Source organism: Sciurus vulgaris, assembly GCF_902686455.1.
Source record: "Sciurus vulgaris genome assembly, chromosome: 5".
Classification (NCBI taxonomy): domain Eukaryota; kingdom Metazoa; phylum Chordata; class Mammalia; order Rodentia; family Sciuridae; genus Sciurus; species Sciurus vulgaris.
This window is the reverse complement of record NC_136465.1, coordinates 73,085,542-73,103,620: the sequence shown is the minus strand read 5'-3', so window position 1 is coordinate 73,103,620 and position 18,079 is coordinate 73,085,542. Positions and strand designations below refer to the sequence as shown.

At 41.2% G+C, this 18,079-nt stretch overlaps 1 protein-coding gene across 1 annotated transcript in view; it reads left to right on the top strand.

The window, feature by feature from the left end:
* The window catches only part of ANO2 (anoctamin 2), a 335,522-nt gene that overhangs the window by 65,271 nt on the left and 252,172 nt on the right, over positions 1–18,079 (top strand). The window contains exon 3 of the mRNA XM_079140683.1: positions 7,777–7,875. Coding sequence (XP_078996809.1) covers positions 7,777–7,875 — 99 coding nt within the window. The remainder of the gene's footprint in view (positions 1–7,776; positions 7,876–18,079) is intronic.

Here is an 18,079-nt window from a genome sequence, read left to right as displayed (position 1 = left end):
AGATGAATCTTTGCTCTTGTGTCAGAAGGTCCTCCATCCCAAGGCTATTCACACTCCTCTTTAGTCCATAATAATGGCCCCCTGGCCCCAACCTCAACACTGCCTAGTAGAACTCTTCCATCTGTGTAAGCATTGACCATGGTGATCTGAGAGTGTGGTATTCCCTGGGGTTCTCTCACCCTCACTGTGGGACCATGTATCTTTGGTCCCTGCTAATCCCAGGTACATAGGTTGATAATATCTTGGAGGAGACTAAGGGAGCCTGTCTCCCTTTTCTCCCCTTTGGCTGTTTCCATGCTCTTCTCCCCACCCTTCCTCTGACAGTTCCATTCTCAGGCCATGATGTGCTGCAGCTGATGTTCTCAGCTCACAGCAGGCCTTGGGACCAGAGTACATGGAGGCCTCTGGGGTCAGCACTGAGGTGACTTGGCAAGACTGTGGAGAAGGAGGCTTGTGGAGTATCAGTTTCCAGTTGTTTGGCTGGGGCTGCCTCAAATTCACTCTCATCTCTCTAGAGGGAGGACGTGGTCTTGTGAAGCCACATGCAATCTTTGGATTATAAGAAGACAAACAATCAGCATAATCTCACCAAGAGCCTGGAGCAGCAACAAGAGTGCTGGAGAGAGGCAGATGGGGGTGGAAGTTCATCCTACTCTCCAGCCTCAGTTACCTAATCTTTTGGGAAGGAAGGCGCTGCAGGATTGCCTGTTCCTTATGGGCACTGTGAATGGATCCTGGTGCCAGGCAACCTGGATGCCATTCCTGGCTCTGCTACTGCTTAGCTATATGTCCAAGACCAGACAACTCACCTGGGGTTCCAGGTCTTCATTTGTTCTGGAGGAATGTTGGTGTCCCTGGAGGGCTTTCTGGCTCTAGAGTCCTGAGGTCAAATCAGTTCACTCATATGAAATTTTTCTGTGCCCATAAGCTGGCTCAGCCCTGGGCTGTCAGCATGAGGATGTTGAATGACACCATAGCACTCTAATGCTTGACAAGTAAAGATACCAAAAATCTTTACACTGGAAGTCTCTTTTATTTTCCAGAGTATCCTTCTCTTTAATGTTATAATACCCCTATAATTATAAGATTATAATTATGGCAGAGAGATTCCAGGTCTGTCCAGTTTCAGTTCTGTCCAGGTTGGCTTTCATGAGCCCCAACATGGGTTTGTGCAATTGCACAGAGAGCAGGGATCTGCAAATGCAGTGAGGACCTGGAGCTGCCTATAGAACTGGAGAAGCCCTCTAAGCTTTTTATAAAGTTCATGATCAGGTGGAGACTTGAGTGACTTCAGTTAGTGGCATGAGAGAAACATTCAGAAAAGCCAAATAATTGAATTATTTCCTCAAAACTAAATTAGATTCAATTCTGTTGACTGCATTATACCAATTACTTTCTGGGCTATGGTTGCCAGTTTTTAGAAAGTGGTCACAGGATCCAAATAGAACCAACAGGTGTATTGAAGTTGCAGTAAATATTTACTGAGCATTAGCTACATTGCCAGGTGCTATAGTGGCTGCTGAGGACAAAGCAATCAATAAGATACACATTTTCTCCATCCTCCTGGAGCATCAGGTCCAGCCAGGAAGGTGTCAATACCTAATGACAACATGATTGAAATGATGGGTCACTGCTATGGAAGAGAAGGGCAAAGAATTATGCAGGCAAGAGCAGAGGACCAACTATAATCCAGAGGCACAGAAAGCCCACCCCAAGGAAAGAATATTTAATTTGAGATCCAAATAGCAGTTGGCTGGGACTGGGGGTGGGGAGAACTTTGCAATGGAGGAGAAAGGGCATGAGGGGGACTGAGGTGGGAAGTTGGCTGGAGCAGCTGGACACCAAGGAGGAGGGCTGTGTGACTGGAACCTGGAAAGGACCAAGAGAGGTGCCGATGCCTTAGACAATATTCATGTCATCAGACTTGATACTGAGTCAACTTTAGAAGAAAGGGAGGATAGGAGAAGGCAAAACACTGGCTGATTGGGCAGGACTCAGGTTTGAGCTGGTGGCCTGATTTTGTCTCTTTGTGAAGCCAGTTCTCTATTGATGGACTGAGTGGTGAACAGGTTCAGGAAACCAACTGACAACATAAATTATAGGAGGCAAATAAATTCAAAAGTCAGGTTATGATTGAGGACTGTTCATTTCTCTTGATAAGAATACTCACACCCTCTTCTTCGGTACCTAGGACTAAAGAAACAGATTTTGTAGCACTTTGTGAAAATAGAATCACAGTGAAAGGCATTGCATAGTTTTGTAGAACATTTCCACTGAGCTGGAGAAATTTCTTGCTCTGTCGTAACATGTGAAATCACATTTCTTGCCCCTAGAATGGTTGCGTGCCATAGATGGACATGCTCAGGCTTTCCTGGAGAAATATTTATACTGGTTTTCCTTTCTCTGATGGCCAGAATCAAAGTATAGTTACAGCTCATTTTGCACAAACTTAAATCTTAATTGCCTAAAGGGATCTGGGAGCTCCTCCAGCCATATTGAGTATTCATTATTTATTTATGAAACTTCTTTTAGGGATGGGTTATATCCTCCAATCTCTTATACTTTATGCCAACTTCCATGCCAGTTTCAGAGTTTTCTGACCTTGTTCTTGAATTCTGGAGATGTTTATCCTTCCATATTTTTATTGGTATATTATATTTACGTATAATGGTGGGACTTAGTGTTACATATTCATACATACATTCAGTATAACAAGAAAATTTGACTAGTATCATTCCCAGTAGTTCCTCTTTCCCTTCTCTCCTCCTTCCCCCTGGTCCCTTTTCTGTACTCCCTATCTCCCTGCAATATTTTTTTTGGGGAAAAAGGGGCACTTGACCACTGAGCCACATCCCCAGCCCTATTTTGTATTTTATAGAGACAGGGTCTCACTGGGTTGCTTAGCACCTCACTTTTTGCTGAAGCTGGCGATGAACTTGTGATCCTCCTGCCTCAGCCTCTCGAACTGCTGGGATTACAGGCTGCTCACACCACCATGCCTGGCTTCCCTTCAATTTTCACGAGGTCCCCCTCTCACCTTTTTTTTTCTTTCTTTTTCCTCTCTAGTTTCAACATATGAAAGAAAACATAAAACACTAGACTTTTTGAGTTTGGCTTATTTCACTTTACATAATGTTCTCAAGTTTCATCCCTGTTCCTGCAAATGACATAATTTCATTCTTCTTTATGACTAAATAAACCTCCATTGTGTATATGTACCACATTTTCTTTAGCTATTCACCCATTGATGGATACCTGGGCTGGTTTTGTAGTTTGGCTATTGTGAATTGGAATATATTCTATATTTTGAACCTGTGAATTACTTTACGGCACATAGGACCTCTTAAAAATCCTACTGATAGGGTTAAAAGGGCAAGGCAGTAAAGGAACCAGGATTACTTACCCACAATTTTAATCTAACAGGAGCTGGTTTTTGTCCAGGATCTCCTGTATTTGTAGTGCTGTGCTTGGTGCTTGACAAATACAAAAGAAGAACTAGATACTGTTCCTGCAGCCAAAAAGCAGTCCTTCCAGAGGTAATCATCCCATAGCAGCTGTCCTGTGCCGAACATTCCCTTCCCAGGCACGCTAGCAAGAAGTCACCTACTTTTCTTTTTTGGGGGGTCAGGGGTGGTACCAGGCATTGAACTCAGGGGCACTTGATCACTGAGCCACACCCCCAGCCCTATTTTGTAGTTTTTTAGAGACAAGGTCTCACCAAGTTGCTTAGGCTGGCTTTGAACTTGGGATCTTCCTGCCTCAGCCTCCCAAGCTGTGGGGAGTACAGAAGTGCAGCACCATGTCCGGCTCACCTACTTTTCTTTAATCACAACAGTCTTTCAGTGTTTCTCATTTTTCTTAAAAATGAGATAAAGAAACAGGCTCATTTGGTTAAGTGACTTGCCCAAGATCCCATAGCTGTAAAACCCAGGATACAAATCATAATCTGTTTGAATCAGCAGCTCCAAGCTCTTTCCATTCCTCTACTTGACCTGAAGGAATCTGATTCCCAAAGTGACAGGATGAACATCAGCTGGGCCTAGAGAACAAGGACAGTTTTTTTTTTTTTTTTTTTTTTAAATACACATTAACCTCCAATTTTAGATCCCTGAGTTAGTGAAAAAGAGCTTCTGCATTTTGTGATATTTCCGCTCAGGGGTTTTCATGCATTTATTTGTTCTTCAGGAGAAGCGAGTCACACCAGCTAATATTTCACATCAGCTAATATTTCACATCAGACCATGTTTTTCATTTTACAAGAAGGTAACAATATTGCATGACATGAAAGGAATACGATGACTAGATGTTAGCACCACAGAACTGTGTTCCAGCTTTTATTTTCATTTCAAACAAGTTCTGTTTGGGGAAAATGAAGAAGCAGTATGCTTTGTTGGAGAAAATTAATGTCCCCAGATTGGGAAGCCATTTTACATTAAGATAAGGTTAGACTACAATGGACAGAGCCTCTACAATCATAATGGCTAAATGAGGTAGAATTTTATCTTTCCATAAAAATCTAGGAGGCAGTCCAGGACTGCTCCAGTACTCCATGGGGCCAAACCCAGCTTCTCTCTTGACCCTTTGCTGTTGCTAGCCTGGAGTTTGACCTCGAGGTCTATGATGCTTATGTTCATGTTCCAGGCAGCAGATTAAGGGGAGGCAAGAAGATGAAGGGCATCTGCCTGCTGTCTTTGAAGCAGGCTGCCTGAAGCTGCTTCACACTTTTACCTACATCACGTTGGCCAAGAATTACTGTTATGGAAATATCTCACTTCAAGGGAGATGTACTTTTGATTTTAGATGGTCATCCACAGTCATAAATGAAGAAAATGAGGAGTGGGGGTGTAGCTCAGTAGTAGAGCACTTGCCTAGCATGTTTGAGGCTCTGGGTTCAATCCCCAGTACCGGAAAAAAGAAGAATGAGGATGGCTGTCAGGGGACAGCTAGCAGTCTGCCACCAAGGTCATGGAATTTGACCCTTGGCTTCCCTACTCTTTCTCAAATTTTGAACATCTGCACCCACTTAATGGACACTTGGTACACACCCAAACCACCAAGTCTAGATAAGGTTAAAAAGGCATTCATCCCAATTAAGAAATAAAGACAAAACATAATATGTTATAATTAATGAGGTCTTGATTTCTTTTTAGTGAAAGGGATGATACTGTTTGCCATCTTTCATCAAAAGCATCAATTCTGAAGCTATGATAGAGAGCTGGGACTGCAGGCCTGCTTTGTAGATGGCTTCTTTTCTTATCCTTCATTTATTTTTACTGAATCAGAAAAGCTTAAATTATAGCTAGAAAAGCAGCAAGTGATCACTGACTCTGTCTAGTAGTCCTGAATATTCCAACCAAAGATGGGTGTGGAAATTAGAGCAATTTCTTGCTAAAGGCCACTTTTAGTATTTTGTCAGGACAAAGCCATATTTGGGAGCTGGAAAGTTGAGTGCTTCAATCTTAGTTCTGCCACACAGATTCCTTATCTACCTGTGATTTGAGAATAGTCTGAAAATGAGTGTTTGTGTTTTTACAACCCTTGGATGTGGTTTTTAGCTACTCTCAGTAACATGGTATATCTCTCTCCAATGAGAGGAGAAAACCACCAGAGCAAAATCTTCCTGGATTTCAAAAGTATTTTTATCACACTGCCTGTATAACAGTGATTGGGAAATCATTTAAATCTTCTCTGCCTTAGTTTCTTTAGCTGTGAAATAGAGATGGTGCTAGCCTCACATCACGGTTGTGAATATTGTGTGAGCTAAAGCATGTAACCACCTAGATTAGTTCAAGCACATAATACACACTCAATAAATGTGCATCATGGATGTTGTTATTATTTTTAGGTACTTGCAAACCGTAGATTATGTGAGTCTTTCACACTATGGTCCAATTGTCTTGTGACTTAGTTTATTTAGTTAGTTCATTCTTCTACCTTATCAATCAAAAGCTTTCATTCCTGTACTGGTATGTGTTCTTAATGTTTGAATTACTGAGCGTAGGGCCGACACTTAAAAAATAATAGAAATAATCTTCCCTTGCATTATGAATGCCATAAAATATCTTTTTATCTTCATTTCAAAAACATATGTAGCTTCATAGTGTCCTTTAGTGGAGAAAACAGTCTTCTACACACCATCTATTTCTCTGCCCTGCACACTGGAAAGGCACAGTTAGAGGCTGTGAGTTGATGGTTTCCACCATTATTTTCAAAACTAAACCAAGATCAGAGGGCATTATTGTTGAACAAAACCTGGTTTCTGTGAATGAAGCCAGGGAATGATTTTCAAAAGGAACACCTGCTTATGTTTGCTGTAAATAGTCAGTTCCTTCTCAGCATTGATCTCTGTGAATCTTGCTTCATAAGACACATATAAGGTATGGTGATGCACGCCTGTAATCCCAGTGGCTTGGATGCTGAGGCAGGAAGATCAAGAGTTCAAAGGCAGTCTTGTCTACTTAGTGAGACTGTAAGCAACCTGGTGAGACCTATCTCAAAATAAAAAATTAAAAGAGTTGGGAATGTGGCTCAGTGTTTGAATGCTCTTGGGTTCAATTCCTGGTACCAAAAATTAAAAAAAAAAATTCAGAAAACCTTTCCCTGGAGCATGGATGTTCAGGGGGTAAATGGAGCCAGAAGCTATGAAGCACTTCTCTCTATGTAGCACTCTTGCTGAGTCCTGATTTCCCCTCTGTCCCTCAGCCGTTTTTTCCTAATGTAAATGCCACATGGGCCAGTATACCAGCATCTTCTCATTATGCTGCATGGATCTTATGGTAATTTCCAGTCACCATTTGATGAAGGGATAATTATCAGCCTGTTCTACTTTCTCTCTGGACACAATATTGGTGATGAGTTTTGCAGTTAGATAATTTTAGAAGTATCTCACCAATAATAAGAATTTTGCCAGTTTTTCCTAATTGTTTTTCCTTTTTATTCTTTAGTGACAAAATTAATTAAATTAATAACAGTATTTCTTTTTCTTGTGTGTTTGGAAAAAAATTGAGGTTTCATTTGAGGAAGAGGATGAATCACTGTTGTAATCTGACAAATATTTGTAATAGACAGCCAAGGCCAAATAGATTACTTGGTTAATAAAACCTAATTTTCTAATACTCACCACCACAGTTCCTTTTCATTTTTGAATGACACCAATATGGCACAATCACTTGCTCTGGGATGTAGATTCATGTTCTATGTTCTCACTGAAGCCTTGCTTATGATTTTTGTTTTTGATATTATTTTGAGTTGTACTATTTGCATTATTATTTACATCACTACTCTTAGGCTTAGCTGGACCACATGTGTGATTTGGAACCATAACACAGTACAATAGTAGAACAAAAAAAAAACTTGAACAAAGAACAGTAAAAACATGTGGATGAAGACAAATTGCAGGCTGCTTGCTGCGTGCTAGCAGTGGTAAACTGACCAATTGTTATTAAGAGTGTAATGCAATTTCTGTGAAAATTATAATTGCTTATGTTTCAAATCTGTGAACAAAATTGTTTCAACTTTTTTTTTTTTCCTTCTGAAGTCTCTAAACTTCCAGGGACCACAGTTTTGGAATACCACCCTATGGTTTTTTTGATGAACACATTTCTGAAACAGATGAACTGGGTATGGGTGGGAAGGAACTGGTTCCTAGTGAAGTTTAAAGGAAACAAAAAGCAGAAACTGAAGGACAACAAATTTGGGTTTCTAGAGTTAGGGAACTAGGAATTTAAGCTATGTCCTTACAAGTGTTTTCATTTCTTCCCTCTTTGTACCTTGCAGAGTAAAAGCCAGGGATCCATCTTTGTCCGGATACACGCCCCATGGCAGGTGCTGACCAGAGAGGCAGAATTCTTGAAGATCAAAGTTCCCACCAAAAAAGTATGACAATGTTTCTCTTGGGTTCTGGGCTTCCTGAGGGCTGGATGGATGCAAATAGTTTGGGAATCAAGCCAGGTGGGATGTGGGTTTTGTGGAATTGAAATCACACTAAGCTCCCTGGGGATCCTAAGTATGTGGCCGTGAGGTGGGTGGGACAGGGAAGTATGAGGAGGGAGATCCTTCCATTTCAGAGCTCTGTCTGGGCTGTTCTTCCTGAGACGTCAAACATGGCCCATTTTTCGTTTCTGTTACACCTCCTTTCCTGCTTTTCTTGGGGTCCCAGAAATGCCAGACATTTTTCTAGAGTGAATATAGCAATGAGAGCAGACAGCAAGCCATGCTGACTGGGTCATCAGTGTGCAGGAAAAATAGCACCAAACTTACTGTGGGGATACCTGTTTTGCACTGAAGATTGTGCAATGGTGTGTTTCACTTATCTTTCTCATGAAATGGAAGGTGAACTGGGAAATGTTTTCAATGTGTTCAGACCAGTGTTCCATCTCTGGGATTTTGATTCAGTTAGTTGGTATGGTATGAAGTTCTGGCATCAGTATTGTGAAAAAAAAAAAAAAAAAACAAAAAAACAAAAAAACAGGAGGTTCAGTTGCACACCTGGGTTGAGAACCATACAGTGTAGATAATTTGTCGATAGTTTTCAGTTAGAATAGTCTATATATAACTTAAAAATCTCCCCATGGAATTCCTAGATGACATGTCTCCTTGTGTGACAAAATCCAGCAAACACAGCTCCAAAGAGAAAGGAAATGTATTTGCAGATTTCACTGTTTTTTTTTTTTTTTTTTTTTTTTTTTAATTAGGCTTTTTAGGGGAAATGAATTGTTGTGGATGACTTTGACCAACTGAGATGTTTCTTAGGGAGAGTCCTGGGCCAGAAGGTACTCTAGTTAACTGTGAGTGATCTGTGGATGAGTTCTCTCACCCTTTTTCTTTATCTCTGTCTCTCTCATACTCCTGTAATGTTGTTTCTTAAGTGGTAACAGTTTCGCAGGGATTCCGTTCATCATACTAACTATCTTCACCATGATTTTCATGTTCCCACCATTAATAGAACCCCACATTTATTGCCTTCTCCACTACCACTATTATCCCAGCCTTCTTATCCCCATTCCCACAATTGGTAGAATCACTACATTCAGCAACACTGTGTTAGTCAGTTTTTCATTATTGTGACAAAATACCTGAGAAAAACAACTTAAAAGGAGGTAAGACTTATTTTGACTCTTGGTTTCAGAGGTTTCAGTCCATGGTTGGCTGGCTCCATTGTTTTGGGCCTGAGATGAGGCAGCACATTATTCAGGAAGGGTGTGGTGGGGGAAAGCTGCTCAGCTCATGGCAGCTGGAAAGCAAAAAGAAAAGAAGGGTCTAGGGACAACCTCCAAGGACCCACTCCTTCCAATTAGGTTCCATCTCCTACAGTTTTCACCATTTTCCAATAGTCCATGCAGCTATGAAACTTCCCATGGATTTATCCATTGATGAGATCAGAGCCCTCGTGATCCAATTACTTCCTCAAATTTCTACTGCTGAACATTGTTGCACTTGGAACCAAGCCTTCAACCCATGAGTCTTTGAGGGACACTTCATACCCAAACTGTAACAAACACCATTTTGATTTGCATTGTTGTCTATGCTAATACTATCTTCATTGCCAGCAGATCTACTGTCTCCATCAAAAATAACTCCTTAATTACCAGCATGTGACTGGGCCATCATGAATTCCCTGCTTGAGAAGAAAGAAGGTATAGATTCTGTTCTTATAGATTCATTAAGATGGGCAATACCTCAATGACAGGTGGACAAGTGCCTATTAAACAATGAACAAATTAAAATATAAATATCAACTACAAACATTTTGCCTATAAAAGGTAAATTGAAGGGGTTTCTCATCTCCTAGTCTTCCTCTCATTCCTAATACCACTGTCCTCAAATGCATGCACCTTCTTTGTTCCAGACCTTTGATGACCCTCCATTGGTGTTCTCCCAGTCTCCTGGCAATGTGACCCAAATCTTAGCCTTGAGGCTTCTGCTTCCCTCTGATGGGGTCCTAACTTGGCTAACCATTTCATTTCTCTTTTGCTTCTCTTTTCCTTCTAGTTCCAATACAGTCTTCTCCTTTCTTTTGGGTTTATCTCAATAGCTAATGCTCTCTTAATCTCATTCTATTTGTATCATGTTTTCAGTTTTAATTTTTGCTGTCTGATCCTTGGAAAGAAGGTGAACAAAACTCTATATCCCATGACATTTCTGCCTCCAAAGATGATCCTTGTAGCAGGAAACCTAGAAGTATAGGAGTGTGTATCTTCTATCCTCCTACCGTGACCTGCATGGCTGAACCTGTGGTACCAGTGAGGGGCAATGAGGGTTAAGAAAAAGAACACACACAGAGATATGAAGATAAATAGCTGAAGTGCTGCTCTCTGATGTAGAAGCAGTATCTAAAGAACTGTTCCAGTGAGTTTATTTATATATGGTCTCGTAATCAAGTTAAAGACTAATAGAAGCATTATTCTTTGTGCTCAAGAAAATTATGGGACTAGAAACATTTATATAGCCTTTCCACATTTGCATTGTGCAATGTTAGGAGCTTTGTGCAACACTCAAGAAGCCCATTGTCTAAAGTTACTGTTAAGTGGGCAAGTTCAGGAGTAGCAGTGCTGGTGAAACATTGTGGTTGTCTTGCATGCTCAGAATTCCTCTATCACTGGGAGCTATGTGTCTGAGATCAAGGTCCAAGTTGATAAGACTCTTTCCCAGAGCCTCTTCAGGCAGAGTGTCACCATAGCAACTGGGCATCCCATATCCTTGCACAAAAACATTCCCAGGTAGCAGACGTACCACAGCTATGAAGTCATCAGAGACCCCCTATTTCAGTCACTGCTCTCCACACCCTCTCTCAGCCCCAACTCTTAGCCTGCCTTTCCTCTTTGCCTTCTTCCTCAACCTTCTTCACTCTTAGGCTTTCCTTCTCCTTTTCTCTCTCCCTACCAACTTCCTCTCCTAGCCTCCCTCTCTGGTCTTTGCATACCCAACCAGACTTCTGCACCTCTCATTTCTCTGCCACCATCTCCTCATTCCTAGGCTCAGCCCTCAAGTCATTCTTATCTCTTGTCTCTGCTTTATCCTTTCTCAGGTTCATATCTTCAGAGCATAGTTTTGCATAAATGACTTATTTGCCCTTGGAGGTTCAGTGCCTCTGTACACCACCTATTTGGAACTTACCATCTGTAGTTTAGGTCAGACCTACATCTGAATTTGTAAATGAGGTGACATAGGCCAGGACATATTACAAAGCAGCCATGTCTGGGTTTCCCTCCTGCCTTTTCATTCTGGCAACACAATGTGATGGAAACTGCACTGGACAAATCCTCAGAACAGACTTTTAACCTCCGTTTTGCCCTTATTGACTGTGTGATTTGGAGATATCACTTTCTCTTTCAGAACCTCAGCTTCCTCATCTGTAATTTGGGCATAATGATACCTGCCCTATTTTTCTTAGAAGGTGATTGTAAGAATCCAATTCTTAATGAGTGCTGTTGAAATGCAGGGGTTTGTCATTGTGTCTGTTTTCTCAAACATTTTTATGTGTACACTCCATTCCTAGTCCCCTAGTCAACTTCCTTCCTGACCAAATAGGCAGCCAGCACTGCTGGAGCCCCGGCTGTGTGAAGTCTTTAGAGAGGCACTGAGGCTGAGGAAACAGCTCAGGCCCTTAGGGAGCTGATAGTCACAGGGTGACAGGAATAGTGCACAGACCCAGACTTCAGAGTGGTGATCGAAGCCTGCGTCAACAGCAGCCCATCAGCAGAGCACAGGCTCAGTCTTGTCAATCTGGTGGATTAGGGAGCCTAGGGTGAAGCTAAGCCTTGTCTTGCTCCTATAGGCTACAGATATAGAAGAAAAGATTTTCCTCAGTGTTTCTGAGTCTCAGACTCGACACAGGTGGACTGTTCTGGCATCCTTTTGCAGGTTCAGCCACATGGCCCCAGATCCTCTATGTATTCATAGAATGCAGTGGCTTGTATTTGACCTCACAGTGGGTTTTTAAGCAGATGAGGAGGATATAGCTTGGTATGCTGGGTAAGATGTGTTTGTAAAAATTAACCTGAAATGGTTCCCAGGGTTGTGGTGTGGGTTAACTTCTGTACCTGCAGTGAGAGAGGGGCATGGAGAAGACAAGAGGGACAGGGTAGTCTGTGGAGGGATAGCATTGGACCCCTGAAAAATTTTACTTTTTCAGTAGGTTTGGGAAGTGAGTAAAATGAGAATAAATCACATTTGCAGAGAGCTGCATCGTAGTGGGCGGAATGTGAAGGAAGAATGAGGCATGGGTTGGGATCAGTTATGCATCCTCTAGGCCAGTGGGGGTTTGGATCATAACCCAGCAGGGTCTAGAGAGACTGAGAAGATGGGGAGGAAATCACGAAGTTGAGATTGCAGACCTGGACAAATCCATGGTAATGCATCCAGGGACTCAGAGTCCTGAGCACAGAAATTAACTTGGAGGGAGAATCTTGGAAGGAAGCATTTGTTTTCCAAAAACAACAGCGGAAGAGCCAAATTTTCTGAGGGACACTCAACATCTATGCACAAGAGGGTGGGAAGGCCTGGCCTTGTGACTCTGAACAGCCTGAGAAGGTTTGAAGTGGGTGTTACTGGGGCAGGTGCTTTTGCATCCCTCCTATATTGTAGTCAACAGCTTCGTTTATTTCTCTTTCACTTGTTTACATATATGAATGAACACTCCTTTTTTTTCACCCTTGATATCCACATTCCCCAAACTCCTAGATAAGCCTAAGAATGAATGAGGGGTTGATAGTGGAGGCTATTAGTGGAAACTTTCTTGTCAATGAAATCATATTAATCCATCCAAATTTGGAAGAAGTGACACATGACATGCCTGGAATGGGCACTTTTGTTCAATTTGCCAGTCTTGTTCGCTATCCTTGGGACCCTGGAAGAATTTCACTTGTGTATCCTTTGCATGCATGTAGATGTTGTCAACTTCCAGCAGGTCATACCTCTTTAGGAATGCAGACTCAGAGTCCTGCACATCTCCCAAACAAGAATAATGATTATTTTGGAGAGCTGTCCCAGGGATCAGTGATGGCATGTGTAGAAGGCTTGGCATAGAGGCATGCTGTACGTGATAACCACCATTATTACAGTTGGTGCTGTGTTGTTCAGTGATGTGTGTAGGGCAGTGCTGTTGGCACCAGGTCAGACTGTTCCTTCCTGCTTTTTCCCTTTTCTCTCCCTTCACAGCCAGCATCTGCGACACCAGGGGAAACAGGCCCCATCCCTTTACTCTGATAAGGTAGCCAGAAGTCCAGACGGAATCTGGGGAGAGGCAGGGACAGATGGCCTTTAGACTATATCCTGGGAAATTTCTGTTTCTTAGAGCATGAGACTCTGGGGCATCCCCAAACATGATGGTTTCATGTGTAAGGTCTGCAATCCAGTCCCCGGGAAAGCCAGCAGGCCCTGCTGTGCAGGAAGGAGAGCTTGAAGTCACCCATTTTGAGGGAAAGATAGCAAAAGAGAGAAAGCAAGTGTGAGCTCTAACATGGTCCCTGCCCTCATGAACCTGGCTTTGTTTGGTTCATATCTTAGTCTTTTTTTCCCAAAACCAGACTCGAGATAGGTTATAATAGGTTTTAATGAAACAAAATGAATGTGAATCAATTGTTTTAAAAAGAAGACAAGTGAAAGAGAATCATATGATAGGGGAAATAATGAGTAGAAAATAAAAAATAAGGCCAGTGCAGTGGTGCACATCTGTAATTCCAGTGGCTTGGGAGGCTGAGGCAGGAGGATTGTGAATTGAAAGTCAGCCTAAGCAAATTAGCAAGGTCATAAGCAACTCCGCGAGACCCTGTCTCTAAATAAAATATAAAAAGGGTTGGGGATGTGGCTCAGTGGTTAAATACCCCTGGTTAACCATGTCCCCCGCCTCCTAGCAAAAAAAAGAAAGACAAAGAAATTTAAAAGTAAGTGTGATTGATGCACATGGGACAAAATTTTATTCTGGTAGTCAAAGCAGAAAAGACTATGGCTTACATCATCTATAAAAATAAGTACCTCATTTGTCAGAGGAGGCAAACATTTTCCTGTTGCTTAAGTGTATTTTTCATGTAAGGGACAATATTTTTAGCAATGTGTTCCTATAAGGTTATGGAATGTTCTTCATATGTCCATTTCTAAACTAAATCTGGATAAAAACTGAGGATGCAATCTTAAGCTATAGTTTGGGGTAGGGTACTGTACTGCAAAGTAATGTATGCAAATTTCTGACGAGCTTACTTGATTCAGAGATTAGAGCAGAAATGCAACTGGTACTTTAGATTCCCCTGTGGAACCCATATTTTGAGATATCTGTATCTACTAAATTGCATTTATTAAAGAATAATTTATTGTCTCCTTTTTCATTAGTGGAAAACACATATAATTGTCATTAAGGATTTCTATTCAGTATAAGAAAACCCATGTTTCCACAGTGACTGATACAATTCCAGCAAAGAAACTTGACATTTTAATTAGCTTGAGTGTTTTCTTAAAAGGAAGATCTTAATTCCATTAAGATTAAGATATCACTGGAAGTCATTCTCAGATACCTGTTCCTGCCTTTCTAGGGATTATGGTTTGGTAGCTGTGGTTTTACAAAAGTCTTGCAGGAAAGCCATTCGCTGGTTCATGGTACCCACTCCTCCTCAGGGCCTCTGCATGGCCAAGGCCACAGCATCTCTTGCTTCTCAGCAGGACAGAGAGAGAGAGAGAGAGAGAGAGAGAGAGAGAGAGAGAGAGAGAGAGAGAGAGAGAGAGAGAGAGAGAAATAAGATTATAAGGAATTGGCTCATGTGATCTGGAGGGTGAGAAATTCTAAGATCTGTTATCTGCAAGCTGGAGACCCAAGTGAGCCAGTGATATGGCTCTAGTCCAAGTCCAAAGGCCTGAGGATCAGGAGAGCTGATGGTATAAGTTCCTGTCTGAAAGTCAGCAGTCTCAAGACCCAAGAACTGATGTTCCCATTCAAGTCTGAAGACAGAAAAAGATTGCTATCCCATCTTAAGGCACTCAGGTAGAAGAACTCCCTCATACTCATGGGCTCCTCTTTTTTTTGTTGTTGAACAAAGCCCACCACAGTAGTGAGGGCTATCTGCTTTCTCAGTCTACTGATTTAAAAGTTAATCTCATCCTTAGACTCTCTCATAGATATGCCCAAAATAACATTTGACTAAATAGCTAGGTGCCCCATGGCTCAATGTGATTGGCACAAAAATGAATCCTCATAAAGACGTGTACTTTTAAAGTTGACCCTCTTCATAATGGAATGGATAGTGGTAATCAGAAAGACATGTTCAGGTCCTAACTTTGGAAATGTGATCTCATTTGGAAAAAGGGTCTTTGAAGATATATAGCTGAAGATATCATCCTGGATTTAGAATAGACCCTATATCCAGTGTCTGGTGTGCTTATGAGAGAAAGACAGAAAGTGATTGGAGACACAAGGAGAAGGCTATATGAAGGAGGCAGAGGTTGGTGTGAGGCAAAGCAAAATCAGGGATGTCCAGGGCCACCAGAGGTTGGAGGAGGCAGAAAAGAATTTTCCTCTAGAACCTTCATAGGGGATACAACCCCACTGTCACCATGATTTTAGACTTGTGGCTTTCATCACTATAGGAGAATAAATTTCTGTTATTTCAAGCCACTCAGCTTGTGATAATTTATTATGGCAGCTCTAGGAAATGGCTACACCTTTTCTTTGGACTGCAAATAATAAGCAGGCACTTTAAGACCTGGATCTCATTGACTTGCTCCGCATTCCAGAAATCCAGTTTTCACCTTCTGAGATGAGTTGGAGTAGTTCTTTCCACTATTGCCTTTGGGTTTGGGGTTGTCAGGAGAAATCTTTGTGCATGGATCTTCCTGCATGACCTTGGTCTTCATGAGTACTTCTCCACATTCCATTCCTGTTTGAATGAGGCAGGAGGGTCTGGGAGAGGCTAACCACAGCATGGATGGTGGAAGGAGATCCAGCATGACAAATGTCAGGAAGAGCTGCTTATTCAATTCAACAAGTATTTTCCCACTGATACCTCTATTTTCAAAGACATTTCATGGTTTGATTAAGTAAAAACTGTGTTTGTAAGAAGTGTCTGCAAACAATTTACAATTTTCACTTTTGACTTTGAGGAGAAAGGTTCATAACATCACTCTTAACAATGTCAACCAAAAGTAAGTATCTTAAAATTTAAAGATTTGTGGTAATAGGTTCATATATAGATAATTAGTTGAATTTAACATATATTAATTCTTCCCCTGTACTGGGTCAATTGATTAGAGCCTTATGTACATTATTTTGTTTTTATCTTCAAAACAATAAGAGGTGGGCTCTAATTTTAGTCTCATTTTATAGATGAGAAAACTGAGGCTCAGGGAGGTTAAGAAACTTAACCTCACGTCACACAGCTTGAAGGAAGTTAGATTCAGGGAATCAAAACCATGTCTGTATGACTCCACAGCCATGATTGTGCTCTGTCACTTTACTAAAATTTTACAATTGGACTTGAGCTATTAAGTGATGTGGTTTTGCTATCCCACTCCTTGGCCTATACCCAAAGGACTTAAAATCAGCATACTACAGAGATACAGCCACATCAGTGTTCATAGCTGCTCAATTCACCATAGCCAGATTGTGGAACCAACCTAGATGCCCTTCAGTTGATGAATGGATAAAGAAACTGTGGCATATATATATACAATGGAATATTACTCTGCCATGAAGAATGATAAAATTATGGCATTTGCAGGCAAATGGATGAAATTGGAGAATATCATGCTAAGTGAGATAAGCCAATCTCAAAAAACTAAAGGACGAATGATCTCGCTGATAAGTGGATGAGGACATATAATGGGGGGTAGGAGGGATTAGCATTAGGGTTAGGGTTAGGTTTAGGGTTAGGGATAAGGAGGGTGGTAAGAATGGAGGAAGGAAGGACTGTATAGAGGAAAAAGAGGGGTGGGAGGGGTGGGGGGGGAAAGGGAAAAAATAACAGAATGAATCAAACAACATTGCCCTATGTAAATTTATGATTTTTAATAAAAAAAAGAAGTGCAAAAAAAAAGAGGATATTCTATAGAAAGGGTATTCTATAGAACAATAGTCTTTGTTTTTACCAAGAACAAACCCAAGAATCATTAATTATTACATTTGACCTGAACAATTAGAAGTTCTGAGAAGTCCTACAGTAAGAAAATGGTCTGATATTTTTCAGTCCTTTTCCTGTTGAATACCTATTAATATCAAATGTTATTAATATGTAATATTAGGCAGAATATGCTCCAGGGAATTCTGCCCTAGATTAAATAATCCTAGGCTGGGAGAGGCTACACATTTAAGTTTCTACTTTTTGTTGCTGAGTTAGCTCACTGAATTTCTTACCATTCCTGGATTATAGCTTTTTTTATCTGTAAAGTAAAGGGGTTGAACCCTCATTTCCCTATCAAAGTTTAAAAATGCCATCGCTCACATATAAACCAAATGACAATTTGTGAATTTGTTACCCCCTCCCATTATTGATGTTAGCAGAAGACCCTTTTTGGATCATTCACACTCTGATTGTGTACTTAAGTGTAAAGATGTTCTGTGTCTGCCACATGTTTAACTAAGCCATAAGTGAGGTAGTACCCTTAGCCTGTAGCCGACCATTTTGCATTTGCTGCTGCTCAGCATCCCTGAACTGGTAACACCATTGGGTTTTCTCTGAGTTCTACCTATGCTGGACTGCTCTCTCCCAAACCATATCTCTCTGTGGAGCCTACGTTGTGCTCCCTGATATAGACTCTTGTCCAAAGCAGAGTACTTTCCTATTTTCTCTATGGGATGGAGCCCTCCCAGATGCTTTAAATATTTGTCCCTGGTTTTAGAATGATCTCTCTATTTCTCCTTGAATAAACAAATACTGCTCATCCTTTGCATCCAAGATCACATTGACCCTCTCATTGGCCCTCTTTTATTTCTTCAGCTTGAACTGATCTCACCTTTTTTGGGCTCTTAATCAATGTACAATTGATATTTGTCTTACTCATATCTTTAACTGCTTTGGATGCCTTACCCTCGTGCCTTCAACTGTACCATAAGTCCTCTGGGAGTGGAAGCTTTATTTTATATTTCTTAGGTGTTCCC